We start from the raw sequence: 23,550 nt of genomic DNA, 5'->3' as shown, positions 1-23,550 counted from the left end.
TAAAAGGTTTAAAGTGCCAAACCAGAGGATTTAATTCTAGAAATAATAAAGCAGAAGTAAGAATAATGACTAACAGATGGAAAATATGAGGTAGATTTTAAGTTGATAGAAAAATTTCCTAACATCTACAGCAGTCTAGAAGTGGAATTGTTTGTAAGATGGTTCTTTTCTGGAAGTCTTCAAATGAAAGCAGCATGACCATTTGTTGATGTATGTAAATGAGATTCTTGGACAGGGACAGATTGGATTAGCTGACCTCTTGGGTCCCTTTTAACTGAAATTCTGCAATTAGACATGGAAGTCAGGGAGAAGAAAATAAAGCATGATGGTGAGGTTATTAATCTGGGTTGAATTCAGATGATGTTTTCCAGTGTGAATTGGGAGGTAATACTATAGATTATAAATTTAGAGCTAGAAGAAACCTTAGGTCAGATGACAAAACTCAGGCCCAAACAGGTTAAGTGATCTGCCCCTACTCACATATCTAGTATACGAGATGGACTTCGAACCCAGCTGACTCCAGGTTCATTACTGACTGCTTACTATTCCCCACAGTGTTAGTGGATGATAGGGAGAGAGATGGAAAGGTTCTTTGTGAAGTTGAACAAGTAAAACTGTAGTTTTTGGGGTTTGTGCGTCATCTCTGTAGAATTAACTCACAAAGCACGAAATCAGGGAGAAGCAGCTTATAGGCACAGATGTAGAGCTAGAAGAGGCCTTGGGGGCCATCAAGTACAACCACCAAATTTTATAGATGAGGAAACATGCAGGGAGAATTGAGGCAGGATTGGAAATCAGGTCTTCTTGGCTTCAAGCCTATTGTCCATTCATCACACTGCCTTGGGAGTAACCATGGGAACCACCCAGGTGCTTTGGTGGTAGATGACTCAGCAAAGGCAGGCCAGACATCCAGGAGCCAAAGGACTTCACAGGAGTTGGAGGTGAGTGGTTGTGAACAGTGAAAAAAAAAGAAAACAAAAATCAAAAGAAAAGAAAAGGAAGAAAATCAAGAATGATGACTGAGAAAAACACATTGGATCTAGCAGTTGAAATTGTTGGTAACTTGAGAGAACAATTTCAGCAGATGGGAGGCTGGCAGAGTTGAGGATTCTTCAAGGACGGGAAACCCAAACAGGTTTGTAGGAAGTGGGGAAGGGACCAGTAAATGGAGATTTGTTATGTGATAAAGAAAATGGTTAGTGGGGTCAGAGAAAACAGAAGGCTAGTGGCTAAACCAAAACAGAAGGCTGTGAAAAGATGGGCAAGAGCTGGTCCATCCATATTAGAAAACACAGCAAGGCTCACATGCCAAGAACAGTCAGAGGAGAGGTCCCATTTAAACAAAAATATTTAGAATAGTACTCTTTATAGTAAAGAGCTGGAAGGGAAGTAGATAACCCACTGAGCTGAACAAATGATGCTCTTTCAATGTAATTATAAAAAAATGTTTAGAATTCTGAGAAATTTGAGAAGCTTGCATGGACTGATGCAGAATGAAGCCAGTAGAACCAGGAGAACAAGTCATCCTTAAGACTTAAGAACTCTAATGAGATGCTAATCATGAAAGCACAAAGAAACCTTCCTCCCACCATGCAAGCAGAATGAAGCATGCATTTTCATACATAAGCAGTGGATTCATTTATTGCTTGATTGTACTGTGAAGTATTAAATAAGTATTTATTTAGTAGTGATGGCAAATCACTGGGATATGAAAATGATGCAGTAAAGAGTAGAGCATTAAAATATAATTTTTTGTAGTGAGCCAAATTGGCACTGTTTCTTCAATTTTTCTAGCTCAAGAGTAAGAACAGGTGATTGATGAGAGCAACCCATGGTCTCGCAGGGTATAAACAAATATATTACAAATGGCAATATAAGCACTGCCCAGCACATAAGCAACATTGATTGGACTTTGCTTTTATTGTCCCTTTTCCCTGAATTCAGAATGTTTTGTGAATTATTTTTATCATTATCTTTTTCTGGTTTTTCAGTTTAACTATGGGGGGTGGGGGGGGAAGGGCCAGAAAAACAAAAGTCACAAAGTTCCTGGTTTTCTCTTGTAATTGTCATCTGAATGTATTTTTTAAAATTCTCCAGGCAATGAGTCAGGTTTTTGAGTTAGAATGTGTTCAACCTCTTTCTCTGCCATTTGCTGACTAGTTTTTTAGGCTTCCACTTCCTCATCTGTAAAATGAGGGTAACTCCAAATCTAAAGATTTTATGAAAATGCTGGAACTTGGGCTGGGCCTGCAATGCAAAAAGGATCTTTAGACACCTATCTTTTATGCCTTTGCTGCACTTTCAATTCTCAAGGATAGTTGCTTAAATAAGGGCTTCTGCCTTTAAAACAAACACGTATTTTTTGTGGTAAGGATTCTAAGGCTAATTGTTAGATGTGTATGTGCAGGGAATGTAAATATTTGTGAAAACACTTTTTAAACAGAAGCACAACACAGCGTTCCAAAACCTCTTTTCTCTTACTGCTATCAGCCAGTCTTTAGCTTCACCATGCATCTTTTGAACCACAAAAGGCCAGGAAGAAATGAGGCTAAGAAATATTTTCTTAGTATATTCTTTGCAAGTATTTTTGAGAAAAATGTGGGACTACAGAATTGGTAGGCACTTTTGTCAGATGTGATAGCTCATATATTCAGTCATACAGAGCACACTTCTAAAAAACCAGGACCAGTAAGATGATTTTTAAATGATCATTTTAGCTTTAGTATATAAAAAACCCTGTATTAAGGACTGGCTTCTTTGCTGAAATAGTTAATAGTGAGGGATGCACTAGATTCTGAATGTTAAGAGCTGGGATGATGCTATTACTAATATAGTATACTAATAATAATTACCTACTTCATGTTAAATGAGATGTGTGTGAAAACACTGTAGCTATTTTACATCAATAGTACTTACGCAACAGAACATTTGTAATAACATTTCCAGAAACTTTAACCCCCAGTTTTTCAAAAAAATGGCAAATAGTAGGAACATTTATTAGAGACCATTCACAGAATTCTCAAAAATGCAAGCATTACCAGTAACGTGATTCAAGGATTTATTAAGTCATACATGCAAAACAATGCTAATTGCATTAGCAAAAGATCAATGTAAAAACACTCCACAATTTTGCAACTTTTGCATCTTCAAAATTTTGTTCTAGTGGTTGAAAGGTTGTAGTTCAATATTGTGTATTCTTGCCAGTGTTTAGGATGTACAGAACATTGTTAGCATTAGCACTAAGCTGACAGAACCTCACAGGCCCGAGGTCACGTTACTAGGAAAAGCAATAGAAAGCATGTGTACATGTAAGTAAGTGAGGTCAAGAACAGGGTCAACATTAGTAGTGTTACAGTGTTGGTAACCTGGCAATACAGTGATGTTTAAGAAGGTTCATATTTTAATAGCTAAAGTATATTTAAAAAAAAAGTTTTGTAAAGCTGCATCACATGATTTTTACACCTAGTTACTAGAAGACTAAAGAAAGCATGTAGTAGTTTGAACAAAGGTAGCATGAAAAGAATGCGCTTTTTCTAAACTACAAAAATGCAAAGTTCTAATACATAATCAGAAAGATTTTTAAAATACAAGTAGAGTAATATTGCTCAGTAAGAAAGGGTTTGATGAAAAAAGCATTTACTTGAGTTCACAACTGTGGGAATGACCAGTTCAGAGTTGTATTAAATGAATGCCCTACTTGGGGGAAAGGAAAAAGAAGAAAAAAAGAAAAGCTTGGAAACAAAACACTTACCAAGAACATCAACCTTTCTTATCTACTGCATTTGACAGATGTTAATGGTTATGATTTTTAAACTTTTTACCCATGACAAAATTTATTCAGTTTTCCACTCTTCAGAATACAATGTAGTGTAAATTAATCCTAGGTTCCAGAGGATGTCAAAATACTGTCTTTATTCCTTGGTGAAACCAAATATTTCAAATAATCCAACCCAAAACATTGCTGTTAAAGAGCAGAATACTCCATTAACAAAAACAAACATGGGACTTCTGTTTGAAATCACAGCAAGAGCCTGATTCTTGAATCTTTACTGTGAAAGCAAAAGATTGATCCAAAGACTGTAGTTTTGTTATACACATTCCATTCTGATATACAGTACAATATTATATAATGAACATGGGTTGATAAATTATTCAATGCATTAAACATTTTTACTAAGTATACTGTACTGTTTTACGTATCTGAAAAATGAGTTAGAAAGTGTTTTTGCATTTCCTACTATCAGAAATTAAACAGTCTTCTCAAAGACAAAGGTCTTTAAAACACAGTTTAGTGCTTAGTGTTCATAGCACAACAATGCAACTTAGCTCAGTGGATATTTTGGCAACACTTAATCTGAGCAAGAACAGGGCTTTTGAAAAATAAGGCTTTAAGTAGGTTTGTCTTTTTTAGGATTTAGTTTTAATAGAACATGAAAAAAATCATTCTCTAACACTTTAAACAAAACCATGAAATTATTGATTGGTTCAGAGGGTTTTATGGAAAGAAACTAATTTATAACAAAAACTTGGCATTGAGTGAATGCTCCACTGTTTAAGCAAAGCTTACAAAGGTTCAAAGGGGAATAGGGCAGGGTTGTAACATTTACAACAGAAGACATTTTCTCTTCCTCTTCTTGACAGGGGGTGGGCAAAGAACCGCTCTAATAGCTTCATCAAACACTGTCTTGAGGCCTCGTTGTGTGAGTGCTGAACATTCCAGATACTTTACAGCACCTGTAAAGAAACACAAGAAGTTAAGGAAAGAAGAATGACTTACTATAATGATGTCATTACTGATATGCTTGTCATCGGATCTCTACTTTGCAGTTTCCAAACTTCATTTGGCTACATTCAAAGGCAAATAGGTTCTCTAAATCCCCTATTTATGATATTGTGCAAAGCAGTCAGAAAATATAAACAGTTAAGATTTCATACCAATCTCCTTTGCCATGGCTAAGCCCTGTGGGTAGGTTATTGGAGTCAGCTTCTTCTCCTTTAGTTTCTCAATCGTGTCTTTATCATCTCTAAGGTCAAGTTTAGTGCCCACTAGAATTATGGGAGTGTTAGGACAATGGTGTCGCACTTCAGGATACCACTAGACAATTGAAAGAAAGAAATGAAAATGATATTATGCAGAGTTTAATTTCCTTTGTCTGCCATTAAATTAGCATGACATCATCATCATGATGAAGCTAGGTTTCACCACCTAGTGACACTAGTCACTAAAAGGAATAACAATGTACAAAATATATTCTGTTCTCTTTAAATCATAGATTTTTCTTAAGGAGAAAAAAGTTCCTTATTATTTTTCCTAAATCAGGAACACTACACTCTATTGGATTTAGTTTTTCTTAAAACTCCCAAAATTTAGTGAAATAAATATTTCTATGAGATTTATCAGGCTGCTAGTGAAATGTGACTCTAGCTGTAAAATAGGAATGGGTTAGGGTGAAGGGAACCTACTACTGAACATTATATAATCCAGGTTAAGTCAGCTACTAATTGGAATATTCCAGGAAGGAAACTTGTCCCCCTCTTAAATTCTGAGGAACACACATCTATATATACGCAGTAAGTAATTTCACAGGAGTTAATGTTTTTAGACACAATAACAAGGTATTGGGACTCAACTTCCAGTCTCTAAGGATGCAAATGTAATTTTCTCTTTGTACAATATGGAGGAAGGACACTTCTCATCCCACGAAGTCCTCTCCATGGGAATTTCTTTAAACAGACAATGTTAAAATCTGTTAAAACTTTCAAAAGCTTTAGTCACAGTTACCTTCTTTCATGATAAAACATAATATTCCTTTTAATGTAAAGGACTACAAAAAAACTATTTGATGACTCATAATGGCATATAGGTTTCAAAAACATTTCTTCCTGAAATTACCATTAATAGCTATAATCCCTAAGGCAAAATACTAATCTAAAAAATTGAATTTCCCCTTACCTTTGCACGGACATTTTCAAATGATGCAGGACTCACAAGGGAAAAGCAAATTAAGAATACATCCTATTAAAAAATACACACAAAGAAAGAGAATTAGAAAAAAAAGTTTCAACAATTTAAAAGAACTCTTTAATATTGCAGAAAGCCAATCAGGAGAAGTTGTGTTTACAGCGTGCACCATTAATTTATATTCTGGTAAACAGTTTTGTAAACTGGAACACTGTGCATCTATGAAACTGCTCATTAACCTAAAAGGGGGGAGAAAGGATGGAACAAACCTTAGGAGAGGCAAAGTTAACCAAATATGTCCCAAAGGAAGGACCTCTTAGTCCACTTTTTATGTGTACCATTTTCATACCTTGGAACACATGGGTAGACATTTAATTCTGTTACAACCAAAGGTCCTTTCAAACTCAAGTTCAACATTTTTGAAAGCAAATAGCTAAGAATATGAAGGACAAGGGAAAAAATACCATAGGAAAATACTATGTTGAATTTTGTACAACTTACTATTTAAAGTACTAAGAAATCTGTTTTGCTGTTTCTCCTGAAGTTCAGACCACTGTAAAGGTATCATACAGCTGTCATCTACAAATAGTATTAAGCTCCCATGTACACACAATTTAGTAAATTTACTTTTCAGATTTTGTCCTAATGGGCAATCAAAGTATACGGCAAGGGTATCTTGTCCTACAGAGGTGGCAAAGGGGGAAAGTAGATGTAAAGTTATAAATCTAAATAACATTTTCTTTCACTATCTTATTCATTGTGTCACAAATCTCTCAGAAAGTGGCTAAGGGTTTGAATTCTTCAAAGCCCATTGATTGGTACTTTCAGTTTTTGAATAAAAAACAAAAGTAAACTCCACAAAAGACACAGTGATAGAAAAATTTTAGTTACTCATAAAATAGGCAGGGACCTTACTAGTTAAATGGTAACATTTTAAAAATGTAGGCATTAAATGAAATGAGGGGGAAGCCACTGTACTATTTTGTGAATGATATTATGGCATTAAAGTACATTTGGCCAAAGCCTTTTCCTAAAGCTGTTTCTCAAAACTATCCAACTGAAATCTTGTACCTGAAAGGAAAAGGGAAATCCCATACAACTATGGTTTTCTACAAGTCATTTAAAAAAAAAAAATCTAGGGCATGCACAAGCTCTCAAAGAATCCAAGCAGTGTTTCAGCAATTAGGTGGATTGTGCATCATTTCAAAGCAGAGTTAGGTTAGTTTACCACACCTGCATGGCTTAAGCAACTTATCACCCAATGTCATTCATAAACAGACCAATATATCACCATAACCAGGACACCAAAGGAGAAAAGGGGGTAAAGCAAGAATGGGTTAATATGAGCTATGCTCCAAGCTTTTTATTCTTAAAAATCTATGGCCATCTTGAGGTTTCACAGCTTGCTTGAATTCTTGAATTACTTGCCATTCCCTGTACTTCCTCCACACCCATATTGGAATCCTCAGTGGATGGGAAATACAGGTTATTCAACAGTTCTTTAAATTTCTTTCATTACAAAGGAATTATAAGCAGTAAATGCTTTAATTATGAGTATTTGGGAAATTGTTACTCTTCAAGGAAAGCTTTAATAGAGTGTTGGTTTTTCATTTCAAAAAGCCATAACCCTTGAATGAATTAAATATAAAACACTCAAGGGGCTTGAAGCTCAGGAAGCTATCCTACTAAGTGAGATAAGGGAATAGATAAAGCTTGAAACTTAAATTGATTGAAAGTTTTACATACAGCGATTGGCTCGTCTTTCACCCTGGAGGTTATATCCTTACCATACGTGCCTCCAACCTAGTAACAGTATGAGAACTTGGTTTAGGTTAAGGAAATTTCTTACCTGTTGTTCCTTCTTAGAACTTTTCTGTCCTGACCTCAACTCTCCCATACAAGAACACTGGGCCTTGAATGAGGAGACCTAGGGCCTGGCCTGGCTGATACTAGTAGCTGTATGACCCTGGGCTAGTCACTTCAACATCTTCGGACCTCAGTTTCTTTCAAATGCAAAATGAAGTGGCTGATGATCTCTAAGCTCACTTTTCCAGTGCTAACATTCTATGGTTCTAAAGATTTAAAGTAGATACCTATCTTAAGCTAATGAAACACTGAATACCAACTTGAGGCAGTTTATCTGAATCTCCCAACTTAACGGGTAAGGTCACTTGGTCTTTTTATTTTTATTTTTTGGGGGGGAGGGGGGAAGAGTTGATTCCATCAGGATGTAGAAATCCCAGTGTGGAAACTCCCTCCACCAAATGAAGCCAACAACTGTTCTATAATTTAGTTTGAGAGAGAGTAGTCCAGAGTAACGATAGTTCAAGTGACTTGTCCAGGGTTTACACAGTGCATTTATATCAGAAGCAGAATTCAAACCTAGGTCATCTTGGCTACACCATTAAACCATACTGTCTCTCAGTGATATAAGGGGAGAGAAGGGAGGAAATAAGCATTTATACATAGCATCTACTATGTGCCAGCCACTGTACTAAATGTTTTTATTGACCTTCATTCACTATTGATCTACCCTGCAAGTATATACTTTAAAGTTGAGGAAACAGAAGCAAACAGAAGTTAAATGACTTTCTTAGGGCCACACAGCTAGTAAGTGTCTGAGGCCACATTTGAATTTCAGGTTTTCCTGACTACAGACCTAGCACTCTATCCATCCACAAGCTGCCTATAACAAGAGGCTTTTAAAAAGCAGGTAGTCACACTGAAAAGATGAACAAACAAGGGAGGAGAGTTATGAAGGGGGGAAAAGTAAAATAAGACTCTGCTTTTCAATGTTGTTTTAACTAAGATCCAGCCCCAGCCAGGATCTAAGCACAGCCATAGAGTACATGGCTGCTACTTGGCAGACTGTACATGTCAAGTGCACCTTCTCTTAGGTGATGGCTACTACTTTATTTGACCTTACTTTTTCAAGACTTTAGTCAAATTTCTTTCAGAACTTTGTGCTGAAGTACAATAAGTACATAAGCACAAACCCTGGTCTTATGATAGGCCAGCGTAAGCTTTTCAGACATTCATTCTCTTAGCACAGGTTTTATTTACCTTCTTCAACCATACTCCTTGACCCTTACAGACTTAATAAAGTTAGTAATAATAATGCTTTGAATTTAATGAGGGAGAAGAAATGCAGTAATGGAAATGAATAATTTTTCCCACTATGAATTCAACTTTATTTGCTAAACTATTTCCTAGCTACAAGTAATCAGAAGGCCACCTCCAAGGAGAAGAGGGAAATAACTAAACAGGGTAAGTCAACTATTAGGTGAGAAGTTAAGGAATTTCACCAATACCTGTGTTAATCCTCATCTAGTTTGTTTGTAATTGGTATATTTTAAAAGTATTGTTTATCTTAGGTTGGTGCATTTGTAAAAGATGAAGCTTTCTTTCCTCAGTACAATGCTGGGTTGTTAAACATGAGACAACTCTCATGTCCAGAACAAAAGATATGTAAGTGGCTTTATCAAAGACTGACAAATGTCTGCTCTACATCCTTTATTTTAACAGAAATATAACTAGGGAAGTCCTATCAGTATGAGCTCTCTTCCTTAATTAAATCTAAATAGATCACTATACTAAGACGTATTTCCAATGCCGATCAAAATGGATTTGTTATTTCCCTGGGAAGAGGATATTTTACCTTACCAAATTCTCTTGTTCCAGCAGAAGTAGTACAAAAGTTTGAAGAGTACTGTTGATCTCAAATTCTGGCTAAACTCTGCTCTTTCCTTCCTACTCTTCAAAAATCCTTACAGAACCCTGACTCATTCATGGAATCCCTTAAAAAGGGAGACAGAAAAAAGAAAATAATTTTCTTATTGCTTACTATACTCAGCTTTCTGTGAGGTAAACATTCTTTTTAGCCATCTGTACATTTCCCCTGCTCTTTTCATTTATCTAAAAGCTGATTGTTTTTGTTTTGTTTTTTAAGATTTGGGGGATAATACAAGTCTTAGAATTATCTGCCCTGGATCAGCCACATTAAATTTAATTTTAATTTATATATTAATATATTTTGTCTTTATAAGAGTAAAAAAAACACCACTATATGCCCATCAATAAACTGGGAAAGGAATGAAGAAAACAAGCATTTATTAAGCATCTACTATGTATCTGGCACTGTGCTAAGCACTTTTCACAAATATTCTCATTTGATTATCACAACAACTCAGGGAGGTAGGTGCTATTATTGTCCCCATCTTATAACTGAGGAAACTGAGGCAAACGGGGTTAAGTGACTTGCCCAAGTTCACACTGCTAGTGTCTGAGGCCACATTGGAACTCAGGTTTTCCTGACTTCAGGCTCAGTGTACTATCCACGGAGCCACCTCGATCCCTCTAGGCAACTGGGAAAATATGGTCTATTTTTGAAAGGACGTATTCCAAGAGTATGAATGTCATCTGTCCATATGGGTTAGGAGGTCAATGGTTCAAATACTTTTTTGAGGGGGTGAAGGGGACTAGGCAAGGGGTTAAGTGACTTGCCCATGGTCACAGAGCTAGTAAGTGTCAAGTGTTTGAGACGAGATACAGGTCCTCCTGACTCCAGGGCTGGTGCTCTATCCACTGTACCACCTAGCTGTCTCTGGTTCAACACTTTCTACCAGTGACTTCAGCTAGTGCTTCTCAAAGGATGATCTAAGAATCACTGGAATCTGCAGTCTACCAGGTGGGAGCTAGTGTTTTTGAAACAAGTGGCTTAAGGCAACAGGATGGAGCAAGAACATGAACTCGTTTCATTTTATAAATTATATAAAACTAAAATGAATACATTGTATCAGCATTGCTGATTGCTACCCCAAAGTTTAGATTACGTTTTATGGCTTCAACCAAGCTTTTCTAAAAACAGGAGGTAAACCAATAGTGACAATTCTGCTGAATGGACTCAGCTTGTGTTATAACATAAGAGGATGCTCTTGAGGTCATTCCTTACTTATAAAACCAGAACCTTACACCTCAATCTTTCCTAACATAATAAGGATGATTTTTTGTTAAAGAGGACCACCATGGTAAATGCTATACAAACAGGATAAGAAAACAAAAGTTTTTAAGGAAGGAGATATGTGTTAAATTATAAACAAGTACCACATGCCTTATCTAAACTAACATTTGCATTTCCTACAAGTGCTCTAAACTCAGTAGATTTAATATGAATATACATAAAGGACACTGAAAAGTAAACAACCTGGTTAAACTGAAAAACTAGATAGAAATTGGGCAGAAGACTCAACAAAGAGCAGAGTAGTAGAGATTCAATTTTAAGAGTTCAAAAAACTTTAAAAGTCATCTAGCTGAGGGCTACATCTAACCCATATGACACAATATTTTTGTGTCATAGACCCCTTTGGCAGTCCGGTAAAACCCAAAGACTCCTCAATATATTTTAAATGCATAAATTAAAATGCACAAGGTTACAAAGGAACTCTGAAATATAATTATCAATATAAAAAACTAGATTGTGGGTCCCTGGTCCCCCTGACCTAGCTGAACCTCTGTAATGCCAGAATCCCTTTTACAACATTCAAATTCAACATTTAGGATCACAGGATTTAGAATTTAAAGGAACCTTGATGATCATCTAGGTCAACCCCACATTTTACAGGAGGAAACTGAAGGCCAAGATAGCTTAAGTGACTCACCCAAAGTTACAAACCTGGTAAACAGCAGAGCAAGAATTCATACTTAGCTCTTCTGACAAGAGCTATATAACTAGAGTGGGGGAGCACAGGCTCTTTGCCTGGGGTTAGCCATGTAGGCAGTCACCTCACACTGACTGCGGTCCTTCAGCAGTGTGGGCTGCACAGCTCAGCACTGCATACAAGGTTCCTGGGCCACACTAAGGTTCTATTCCCCTACTGGTATTCACCTCCAAGATCCTTTCAGGCCCACCCTCACCCAGGTCTGCCTTCCCTTCCTTAGCCCTTGTGGAGGCATTGGCCTCTCTCCCAGTGCAAGGGCATCCACAGTTGCACTGTCCTTGGCACCGCTGTCCCTCTTGCCTAAGGCTTCTGCAACACTGTGGCAGCCCACCCCAAGTGAAGGAATTTCTGGTCATATCTCTTCAGAAATCTAAATGCAATGTTCTTTAAACTATGCCATATCTCTATCATGAGCAGAAAACTGCACTGCGAATAATAAAAAATTAATATAAAGACAGTCTATATTAAACTTCCAGTTTATTAAGGTGAGGTGAGAACCTCCTGCTCATCTGTCTTTATCAGTGGAGCTACCCCCAATGCACTGATCCCTGTGTCTTGATTAATTCCCCAATGGCTAATAAACTTTAATCTCCTCTTGATGTCCCCATCCGTGTGATAATCCCAAATGACTAAAGAGAAACTCCCCCCTTCTGCAATCTTCAGTTGCCCCCTTTCATATCCCTCCACTTTAATCATGACCATCCCTCCCCCACCCCGTCTCCTATCTTACCCATGCCTTCCACCTGGTCTTATGGAACTTCCCCTCTAAGTGACAGGCTTCCTTCCACCTATTTGGCTGTCCTCTCCTATCTTCTGGCACTCATTGAGCCCTAACTCCCACCCAAATGGAAGCTGCCTGGCTATCCTTTCCATACAGGCTATTCCTTCTTTTATACTTTCAGACTCCAGACTGGTTTTGGAACTGGAATACTCTTTGCATCCCAATGCTACTTACAGACTCTCCACCTATTGCCTGTTATTTTCTTAGTTTAATCCTAAATTGCTTTCCAGACCTGGTAATCGATTTTCATGGTTCCATTGTGTGTTAGTGCACCTATCTTTCCATATCCCCTCCAGCACTACTTCTATTTTTTGTCATTTTTACAGATTTGCTGGGTGAGGTAAAACCTCGTAACTGTTTCGACTGGAAACGTTATTTTAAAAAGTAAGTATTATGATGAGATAGATAACATATAAAGCATCCTGAAAAGTTAAGAGCACCATGCAAATATTAGATATTTATACAAGTAGCAAAGCAAAACAGATTAACAGAACAGGTAGAGAGAAAGAGAGCTATACCCTAAGTCAGAGGACCTAGGTACCAGCCTTGGTTATTCAATTTACTGCCTGTGTGACATTAGGCAAGAAATTTCTCCTCTCCAGATCTCAATTACCTTATCTGTGAAATGATGGGCTTGGACTAGATCAGGACTTCTTAACACAGGGTTTCACCAGACTGGAAAAGGGGTTCCTGACACAAAGAAAAGTTAAGAACCCTTGGCCTCGATGATCTTTGAGGTTCCGTCCAGTTTTAAATCTATGATTCATTAATCATGGTCTAGTTAAACACATCATGGGCTCAGAAGACCTGGGTTTATCTCGTTTATCTCTGCTTGAGGTGTCACCCATGGTAAGTCATTTAATTGCTCTGTCCTTCAGTTTTCTCACTAGTCAAGTGGGAATAATAACACTCAATGATAAAATAAGAGACCTAAAAGAGTTTTGAAAGATTAAAAATTGGAGCAATAAGATGGAGGACTAGACATTTTCTCTAATCCCCATGACCTCTCAAATGTCTCCAAAACAGAAATCATGCGCTAAAGATAAAGCAACTTCAGTATGACATCTTGAACCTAAAAGAAAGTTTAAAAACAAAAACTGGAAAACAACAAACCACACAACCCCAAACCCAGGAACTGATGCTCAATGATCCCGAGTTCACTTAGCACTCCTCCCCCACCTCTCATGCTACAGGCAGTGAGGCTTCACTAACCACTAGCAGACATGGGATTCACATCAAAACCTGAATCCCTAGGACTAGGAACAACAACAGAAAGACCAGAAAGAGACTTCTTTCTAAAATGTACACAAGGAGACAGGGGTGAAGGCAGTGAAGAGGCAGACAAGGCATTATGGACAGAACCTGGCAACACTCTGCATACAGAATACTTCTTTTGTAGGACTGTATTACAACATGGGAGGGTACATGAAAGAAGAGTAGGGGAATAGAAAGGAGTTGACCCTGGGGTCAAATAAACGGCTAGCAACGAAGGGATGGTGACCTCTGATGTTAGAAAGAGAAGAGCCTTGGGGGGGGGCTGAAAAAGGGAGGAAAGGCCCTCACATTAGCTGTAAGAGGGAGTTCCACTGATGAATGCTCCTACAAATGAAAGGAGACGAGGACCTTAACACTGGATGAGGCTTGGAGAAAATTTGGTGCCTGAAAAGTCTAATTGGGGTGGGGTGGTGCACACTGAGTTGGAACCCCTGGGTGCAACTTGCACCTAAATGAGTGGGAGAGTATGGACCCAGGGAGATTTTCAGGCCAATATACAAAAAAAAGATGACAGGGAGGTGCCTTACCATGGGACGATGTCCTCTCTGATATCTGCAATAACTGGCATTTTGAGAATGAGGTACAATGGAAAAGGGGAATCCATGGGGTAAGCCCTAAAAGGCAGTGCTAGAAAAGCCCTTACTGGCAGAGCCTAGAATGGATACCTTAGAAGCTTTGATTGTATGAAGAATACAGAGAAAAGAGAAAGAGACCAGGTCATGAATCAGAGAATGAAGTCTAGGATAAAGAGAAGACTGATAATGATGAGTGAAATAAATCCTTTTCTGAAAGAGGCACAAAATATGAAATTTAAAAAAAAATCAATTAATTAACAGGACTAGCTGAAGGGGAGGAGAGGAATGAGTAATCTACCTGACTGAGAAGCAAAAAAAGAAGGGGAAGAAATAACCAGATACAAGTGGGAGAGATGACTAACAAACAAAACCCTAAAGTGAAAATGAGAAGAGGGAATCGGGGTGAAGGGGAACAGAGCCAATGGGAACAGGGCCACCTTTAAAAGACATCAAAGTAAAGTAACTGAAGGAACATGATGGTGTCTTTACACCAGAAAAGGAAAAAAAAACAAAAACAAAAACAAAAAACAAAAAACAGCCAACCAATTTTAGAGACAGATGGAGAAAAACATGAAACTAACGTAACTTTAAATAGCAATGGGTTAAACACTCCAATAAAATGAAAAAGAATGACAGACTGGTAAGAAAAGAAAACCTCACAATCTGTTGCTTACAAGCAATACATTTCAAAAACAAAGACATATACAAGATAAAAGTGAAGGGAGGGGAAAAAATTTCACTATATAGCAAGTGACTCCAAAAAAGCAGTAGTAGCCATCATGTACAAACTGCACATTTTCAAACTTTGATTAGTTGTGCTGACTTTTGTTTCTTTCCAAAAAACAAAAACAAAACAAAAAACCTCAACTATTTGTCACATGGAATGGCTCTCCCTAAAGGGATACAGATACATGAAATACTATGGTGAGCTAAGAAATAAACAAAAAAAAACCCACAAAAACCCCAAAGTAATACTAAAAAAAAAAGAAAGGAACTAGAATTAGTTTGGAAAAAAAAGCAGCACAACATAGATGACAGAGTGCTAGTTGAATCAGTAAGACCTTTTCTGATACTTAACTAGCTGTGTGACCCTGAGCAAGTTTACTTAACCTTTCAGTAAAATGAGTTAATTGGAATAGATGGCTTCTAAGATCCCTTCTAACTCTAAATTTGAGACCCTGCTTTTTAGGGATAACCAAAACAGATTATTCTCAGAGAACTACATAAAAAGAAAGGGATTTTTAAAAAAAGGATGTTACAAGGGACTTCTGTTTTAAGATTTCTAATCACTTGCAGTCCTGACTACAAAGAGATTAAGTGGACTAAAATAGAAGTATAAAACTCACCCCCCAGAGCTGAACTACGTTAAAATGTAATTGGGAAATGTTTAATAAAAAATACAATACAACATGACGTTAGTTTGTGGTTTTCTGAATCAATATGCTGGCCAGGGATCTGTTTCTATTTCAGTTTGACATCACTGAACTAAAGGACCTCAAACTTCCAGTCCTATTATTCAAGCATCATAAATTATCTAGCTCACAAAAAATTTGACACATACTCAACAAATTAAGGTCCAAAGTATTCCATTTAGCAAAAAAAAAAAAAAAAAATTTTAATTCTTGTTCTGAAATCTTTAATCCGTCTTATCTTTGGCATCTTTTGTCCACTTCGGTCACTTAAATGAAGAGAGACAAATTTTAACTGCTTCAGTCTGCTCCTTAGACTTAATGGTAAGGTGCTGTCTTTCACAGCAATGGATTATTCTCTTTTTTATTATAATGACTGGAAAATAATCTCCAATAAGAATTATTTGCTTTTCCTAATAAGGAATGTAGTATCCTTTAGCAGTTTACACACACACATGTGTGTGTATATATATATATATATGCACACACGGTGGGCACACACACACACACATGCATGCATGTACATATATCCATAAAAATCTCTATAGGTTAATTCTTGAAATGATCTAGTTCCACAGGAAATATGGACTTAATCTGAAGACTAACGTGAAGTCGTAGCTTTGAAACTTACTAGTGACCTAACTTTGTATAATCTACTTAACTCCTCTGAGCTTCCATTTCTTCACGTATAAAACTCATCATCTATTTTCATTGGATTGTTGAGAATTTAGTGAAATAATATATATAAAGTACTACAAAAATCATTATTCATGGACAGAAAAAAAGCAATCACTGGTGATAACACAATGTTTAATCCTTTATTTTAGTAGCAATAATAAATTAGAAATGTGTGATGCAGCCATTATAATTGGTGTGAATGTTCACAGAGAACACATCCATAGAATTTTATCTTCCTGTTGTATCTGAATTACAAAAAGTCTCGGGAGAAAAAAACTTTCCCCACAGACAAAACCAATTCTATGGATTTACCTCTTCGTTTAAATATTTGTTTGCTTTCTTGAATATAAGAGTTCCTCTTTGCCCTGAGTCAGACATGTGGAACTTAGAAAAAAACAACTGAGAAATAAAACATTTGAGAGACAACTGTAACAGGATAGCATCAACTTCCTTTTCCTGTTTTATATAATTATTTTCTGAACGTTTAGAATAATTGCAGTGACAGCCTGGAAGAGAGGAGAGAATATTTCGATCAAGATTTGCTCCTGATTCATCAAGTATCCACTCCACATGTTGTATTCTTCTGTGTTCTCTGGAATCTGAATTGGGAGACTGTTAGTTTACCTTAAACTTAAGAGACTGTACCAGAAAAAAATGCCTCATCCTATCCAGTGTATCTGAGTCACAGGATAATTGTTCTCATTTCCTCAGAAAGGGTATGTCTCCTTCAGGGTTATAGAGTAGTGACAGTACTTTTTTGGACCTTAACTTATCTATTTTTCCTTCTTTTTGATCGTATTATATACAATCACAGTAGCTTGTGCCTGAAAACAATCAAACTCAAATAGAAATAGTGGCCACTAAATTTTGAGGATCCCTGCAAGCCACATATTGACTTAGTTTTAAAAACATGTTATCTTTGTTTTCTTGCATTTTTATTTTGTTAAACATTTCCCAATTATATTTTAATCTGGTTCAGGCTGCACTTGGGAGTGCTGTGGGCCCATGCCCGACATCTCTGAACTATAATACCCCAAAAGCCCTAAATAAAAATTTTTAATTTTGAAAATTTCCTTTTGTAAAGACATCAGGGTCCATGCTGCAGAACTGATATGCCTATGATATAGGTGATTTCACCATACATGAAATTATAGCATAATGAGGACCATGATAAATCTGTGCCATACTAAATTCTATGTTATCAGTGCAATGATTTCCTGATTCTGGGTCTGCTCTCCACAAATATTTCCAAGGGAATAATAAAATTAATAATTTAAAATATGAACAATATTTTCAGAAAGGACATGAGAAGTCAAACAGAAACAAGCTATTGTTAGCAGTCCCAAAAGTATGAGTAATAGCACCACAAGAGGGGCATATAGTAAGATTACAACAGAAAAGGAAATGTGGACAGAAAGTAAAGAAAAATCAAGAATCCAGGACAGGTCTTTTTGTGGTGGTAAGGAACTGGGAAGCTTGTCAAGTGGGGAACTGGGCTATAAGAAATGATGAGGATAGTTTCAGAAAAACCTGAGAAGACTTATATGAACTGATTCAAAGTGAAGTGATCAGAACCAGAACAGTAACAGCAGTATTTTAAGGATGATCAACTGTGAAAGACTTAGCTACTCCAATCAAGACAACAATTTCAAAAAAATTCCAAGGGACCCGTGATGAAAAATGCTATCCACCTCTAGAGAGAATGAATGAACTCAATGCAGACTGAAGCATACTTTAAAAAAAACTTTATTTTATTTTGTTTGTGGGGAGATTTTCACAACATGGCTAATATGGAAATATGTTTTACATGACTTCACATGTATAATTGATAAAGAATTGCTTCCCTTCTCAAGAAGGAGGGAGAGAATTTGGAGCTCAAATTTTTTTTTAAATTATTGTTAAATTTTTTTACACGCAATTGGGAAACATTTAACAAAGTAAATAAAAATAATTTTTTTAAAGAGTCTAGGGTAGGGGTTAACAAACCAGAGCCTGTAGAGCGAAGACTGGTCTTACATTAAAAATAAAGTTTCACTGTATTTAAAAAGGTAAAAACCATTCTTAGGCAGTGCTCTGGTATTCTACCTAATCTACCTGATCTCTAAGGTATCATATTCTAGACCTGGACTGGGCCTCAGGGATATAATCTGTCCACAAGTTCCTGTTTTACATATCAATTTCTAATCAATTATTATATCTGGGAAGATAAAGAGACTGGAAAGGGAGGGAATGATTAAAGAGTGTGTGTGTGGGGGTGTGTGTGTGTGTGTGTGTGTGGGGGGGGGGGAGGAGAGGAGAAGAAGGAGAGAGGGAGAGAGAGCTACTGTATATATAGCTTACTGAAAACTGAAAACTCTCTGGCATCTAGGTTGAGAGGTTAGCTAAGCTATTTTCAATTCTATGAGTGACTATCCTAAAGGATCTTATTCAATCCAGCATATGTCTGAAGCATAGTACACCTTCTCTTTTTTCACTTTCCAAAAATGACATACTCCTTTCAAGGTTATAGAATAGTGATTTGAGCTTTACAAAACTCTTAAAAAACACATGAATATGATAGCATAACAAACTTTTTGTTACTTCCAAAACTAATTTTTTTAAAATATTTATTTGTATCTATATATGATTAATATCTGAGGTTAGCAGTTCTGTCAACAGATTTATAATGCCAAAGAGAATCCTTTATAGGGACAGAACCATGCAGCATATAATACATAAAAACAGTATCTTCCTTCTGCCAGTGGCAACAGATCTGACGACAAAGGGGAATGAATGTTTCTTTTGGCTGGTTGTAGAAAACTCGAAGGCAAAGTGTTGTAACCAGGAAAACAGAGTTGTGTCTGACAGCTCTAAAAACATTTGGTACCAGATACTGTTTGGCTCCAGGTTCTTAACCCTCCACTTGGAAAGGTACCAGCTACTCTCAAAGAGAAGTGGAAGGGTCTCTACCATCAATGCCCCTTTCTTGAGAGTTGGAAAAGGTGACTGTTAGGAAGCTTTGCCTTGTGTTATCCACAGTGGGAGCAGCAGCCTATTTCTTGGTTTTCATACCATACTTCTAAGCTCATTAATATGAAGCTTGCAGTAACTTCCCTAGGTGCTTTTCAAATGAAATCCTCTAGCTATGCCTTCTACAATCCTATACTTGTGTAGTTGACTTCTGAACCCAAATGAACATTTGGTTCTTTAGAAGAACTTTCAGGATTTTGGCTCCAAGAAATTAAAGTTAATTCAAAAAAATTAATAAGTTCCCCAAGGATGGTTTTTTATATGAACAACACACACATTTTTCTTGCCATTTCTTAAAAAGGGTTTAAAACTTTATGAACTTCTCTTCCAACCTTCAAGGTATAACAAGTACTTCTGTAATTATGTAATAATTAATTAATTAAACCTATTAAGTATTTAGGTATGCACAGCATTTTACAAATGATTCTGAGGAAATTTTAACCATTTCTACAATTAAAATTCTTTTTCAATGCTTCAGTCAGGGTAGATGTATCAAAGTTATGTCAATGAAAAGGGCAATATCTCAGAGGTGCTATCAAATTGGAAAGGATTTGACAGGGCTGGACCCAATGGGAAGCTGTCTGTCTACTGTCTCACTGCCAGCTTGATAAGAGGATGACAAAATTTTTTTTTTTTTTGGCAACTCTCAAAAACCATCTAAATAAGTTATAGAGGGGTTGGGAATTTGTGTCAGTTGAGAGAAAACCTACACTGATTCAATGATAGATTCTTGAAATATCTTAGGGTCATTCATTAATATATCAAGAACATTGTTTAGTGAAACTGTGGGCCGCCCTCCTCTTCAAAGAATTGTTTAGCTTGAAGCTTGGTTTTAGGTTGCATAGTACAAAAAAGCTATATTTGATGGTCAAGACATCTTCAACAGGAAACATAAAAAAGATTATTGTTATGTGAGCAACTATATTAAAAATTGTTTAACCTATCATCTCCAAATAAGAAGTTCACAGAATACAAAGCTTGAGCATATTTTAACAACTAACTGTATCTTTATATACTTCATTTAAGCACCACACTATTCCACAAAAGTAACAACCTAAACAAAAATAATTTGAAATCTGTAACACTGCCAAAGGACAAAGGGAATGCCTCAATTTTTGAAATGTGTGAAATCTGCCAAGAGAAATTGTTTGCAGCCTATTAAAAACTTACCCATAGAATTTATTTTGCTTGACTATACATGTTTATAAAAGGTTTTTGTTTTTCTTGCTTTCTCAATGGCAGGTGGAAAGGAGGTGGGAGTAGGGAGAGAATGTGGATTTGAATTTTAACACATTCTACCCATATTCCAAAGCCCAATATAAACCTTTTTCTATTTTTAAAGCTTCTGCAAATCACCCTAGGACAAACATGAGCTCTCCTTCCTCTGAAGTCCTACAGGACTTTTTGCCTGACATCACTCATATCTCTTGGTATTGTTAGTTATTTCTGCCATGTTTTTAAATGTCTTATTTTCCAATTAGATTGTAAACTCTATCACGGTTGGATGCCAAATTTCTTTGTCTTCCTCAGAGAAACTAGCATAAACTAGCCAAAAACCTTGAAGGCAACTGAAACATTTGATTGGTAAAAGATGAAAATATTGTTTTTGTAAAAACTAACTGAAATCTATGATCTGTCAAGTTTTTTAAATATAGTAAATAAAAAAGCATTTTCTTCCTAAAAACTGGGTGAATTTAAATTATGGGGAGAGAAATACATTAAAGTTCAGAGAAATCACAGGATATAAAATGACTTCTATAGTATCATGATACTTGAGGCAAGTGATATAACTAAAATTTAGTTCATAACAGGCCATAAGATGTTTTTCTACTTACTTACATTTTTAACTAGTATTAAATTCCAAGGTCAATTCTTTCACAGCCATTCAGAAGCTTTCCTCCATAACACCAGTAAGAGTTCATTTAAATCTAAGGACAACTGATTTTTTTAAAAATGCTAATAAGGTTTTAAAAAAATTTTCCAGCAAAGGAAGTTAGTCACTTTAGCACCTGCATTCATCATTAACTAACAAAACGGCAATCTAGTTCTTAATAGCAATTGCTTCTGCTGTTGTAAACGGTTTTCTTCCTTTGAACTAAAAAAGCAATTGGAATTAAAAGAAAAAAAGGCAGGAAAGTTATTTAAATCACACAATTTATGAATAATAGGAAGAAAAAGGTAAAGACTAAGTCAGCAATATAATGCAGAATTTTGAGTTTTTCTGCATTTACCTGGCTATTTTTAAATAAATTAAAAAGTAAATATCTACAACCAAAATAGTTAAACTATATCGCTTGTACCTTCCCAAATTTGTGTAGGGAAAAAAAAAATAAGCCTAAAGGATTTAAATAAAATACAATTTCATTTTAAATACAAAATTGAATCTTGTGGTACTACATTATTATAATCTAAATGCAATTAACTAATCCTTGCCCAAAACAGAATTTCTTAAGCTACAATACACCAAAGACCAATATGTTAAGTATCATATTGCTTTCTGATCATTGCTGAAACTTTCTGGAAGAAAACTTGTTTTCTTGAGTTGCCCTATTTGCCAAAGATAAAGCCCCCTGAACTAATTTAACAGTGATCTTTTGCAACTGAACTCTAATAAACTTTCAATGCCCTTGAAGCCCGAGTCAGCTCTGGCCAGTTTGCCCAGAATAATAAATCATGCAGCCAGGACTCCTTTCAGATAAGCAGAACATTCTCCTTCTATAGTCCCATGTTCCCAAACCCTTTTGTTCCCTTCTTACTTGCCCTCCCCTACTGCTCCCTTCCTCCCTCCACGTCACTTCCATTTGGGAAGGGACTGCCTTCTACTCCTCCTATAAGACCTCCTGTTTTTTTGCTGTTACTCCATAAATAACTAAGGCACTATCTGTAGCACAAGCTCCTTGGTATAAGGATGCATGTCCCTTTCTCTTGTAATAAATCAAGTTACTACTCATACCTTGTGGAGTCATGACTTTTGGATAACATAGGATAACCAATTCATAGGCAATGAACAAACTTTAGGTAATTTCATTTGCTATCAAAGAATTAATATATATAAAACATTTACATATATACGTAATTCTTACTGTTTGCGGATAGGATAAGGGACGTAATCGGTCATAGTCTTCCTGGCCTGCTGTATCCCATAAACCCAAATTCACAGGTTTTCCATCTACCATAACATTGGCAGAATAGTTGTCAAAGCTGTAGAATAAAAAGAAAAAGTTTAGTACTGTGATCTAAAATAAAGGAGCAGAAAATGGCAGTTGTTCACATGAGGACTAAAACAACAAGAATCAGAGAAAGGATTAGACAATACAAGAGGACTTATGTGCACAAAATATATGGAAAGAAGAAAAGAGAAAACCTACTACGTTAATCCAAAGATGTCAAGGAAAGACTTTGCCTTTAGTAAATAGTATTAAAGAGTTCAAATATTATGAAATACTTTTTCGCAGGAAGTAACAGTTGAATTATAAAAATAAATCCTTTTCATACTGTACTTTTGTTCAATTTTCAATGTTTTTAGAACAGATTTTTCAACCAACAATCATTGTTAGTAATCATTTTCACTAAATTGACAATTATAGCAGCATTCACTGAATAGCTACTGGACAGAGAACAATATACAATAAAAATCCTGGTTATCTGTGCTAATGAAAGGAAGCAGTGATGCAGATAAAGGAAACTTTGGATAATCCAAAAGCAATTTGCATTTAATTTTAGAACTCTTTATGTACAATTAGAACAAACATTTCTAATACTTTATTTATGCTAATATGAAATTAGTTTGCATTTTCTGAGTGTACATAAACTGGCAAGCTCAAGCTCTTAAAAACTGCTACAGAAAGACTGAATAAATGAGATTTTAATGGCACAATGTCAAACAGGAAAAAGCATCAAGTACAAAATATAAATAAATTTCAACCTTAAAGCAAAATTCAAAATTTCTTTAAACAGAAACAAATTAATCAAACCCTGGAGTTCTTTCAAAACACAAATGTGTTTTGAAAAAGGTTTCTGATTTTTTTTTTTAAATAACAAAGCCTTCTTGAATTAAAGTCTAAACCAATAGTAGCGAAATAATTTCTAGTTGCCTACATTTCTTCAGAACTTTCTTCAGAACACCAGGTGAGGTTAAGAGTGC

At 36.1% G+C, this 23,550-nt stretch overlaps 1 protein-coding gene across 2 annotated transcripts in view; it reads right to left on the bottom strand.

Moving 5' to 3' along the window:
• Positions 1–3,041: 3,041 nt before the first annotated feature.
• Positions 3,042–23,550, bottom strand: part of RAC1 (Rac family small GTPase 1) — a 43,243-nt gene continuing 22,734 nt past the window's right edge. Inside the window, exons 3-7 of one of the 2 annotated variants that reach the window (XM_027874621.1) lie at positions 22,490–22,607; positions 7,709–7,765; positions 5,954–6,016; positions 4,936–5,095; positions 3,042–4,734 (exon numbers count right to left, since the gene is read on the bottom strand). In XM_027874621.1, coding sequence (XP_027730422.1) covers positions 4,604–4,734; positions 4,936–5,095; positions 5,954–6,016; positions 7,709–7,765; positions 22,490–22,607 — 529 coding nt within the window. In that variant the 3' untranslated portion in view covers positions 3,042–4,603. The remainder of the gene's footprint in view (positions 4,735–4,935; positions 5,096–5,953; positions 6,017–7,708; positions 7,766–22,489; positions 22,608–23,550) is intronic. The other variant, XM_027874620.1, reaches the window with a different exon arrangement.

Source organism: Vombatus ursinus, unplaced genomic scaffold (genome assembly GCF_900497805.2).
Source record: "Vombatus ursinus unplaced genomic scaffold, bare-nosed wombat genome assembly UNPS02014807.1, whole genome shotgun sequence".
In the NCBI taxonomy this organism is placed as follows: Eukaryota; Metazoa; Chordata; class Mammalia; order Diprotodontia; family Vombatidae; genus Vombatus; species Vombatus ursinus.
This window is presented reverse-complemented; position numbering and strand designations above follow the sequence as displayed.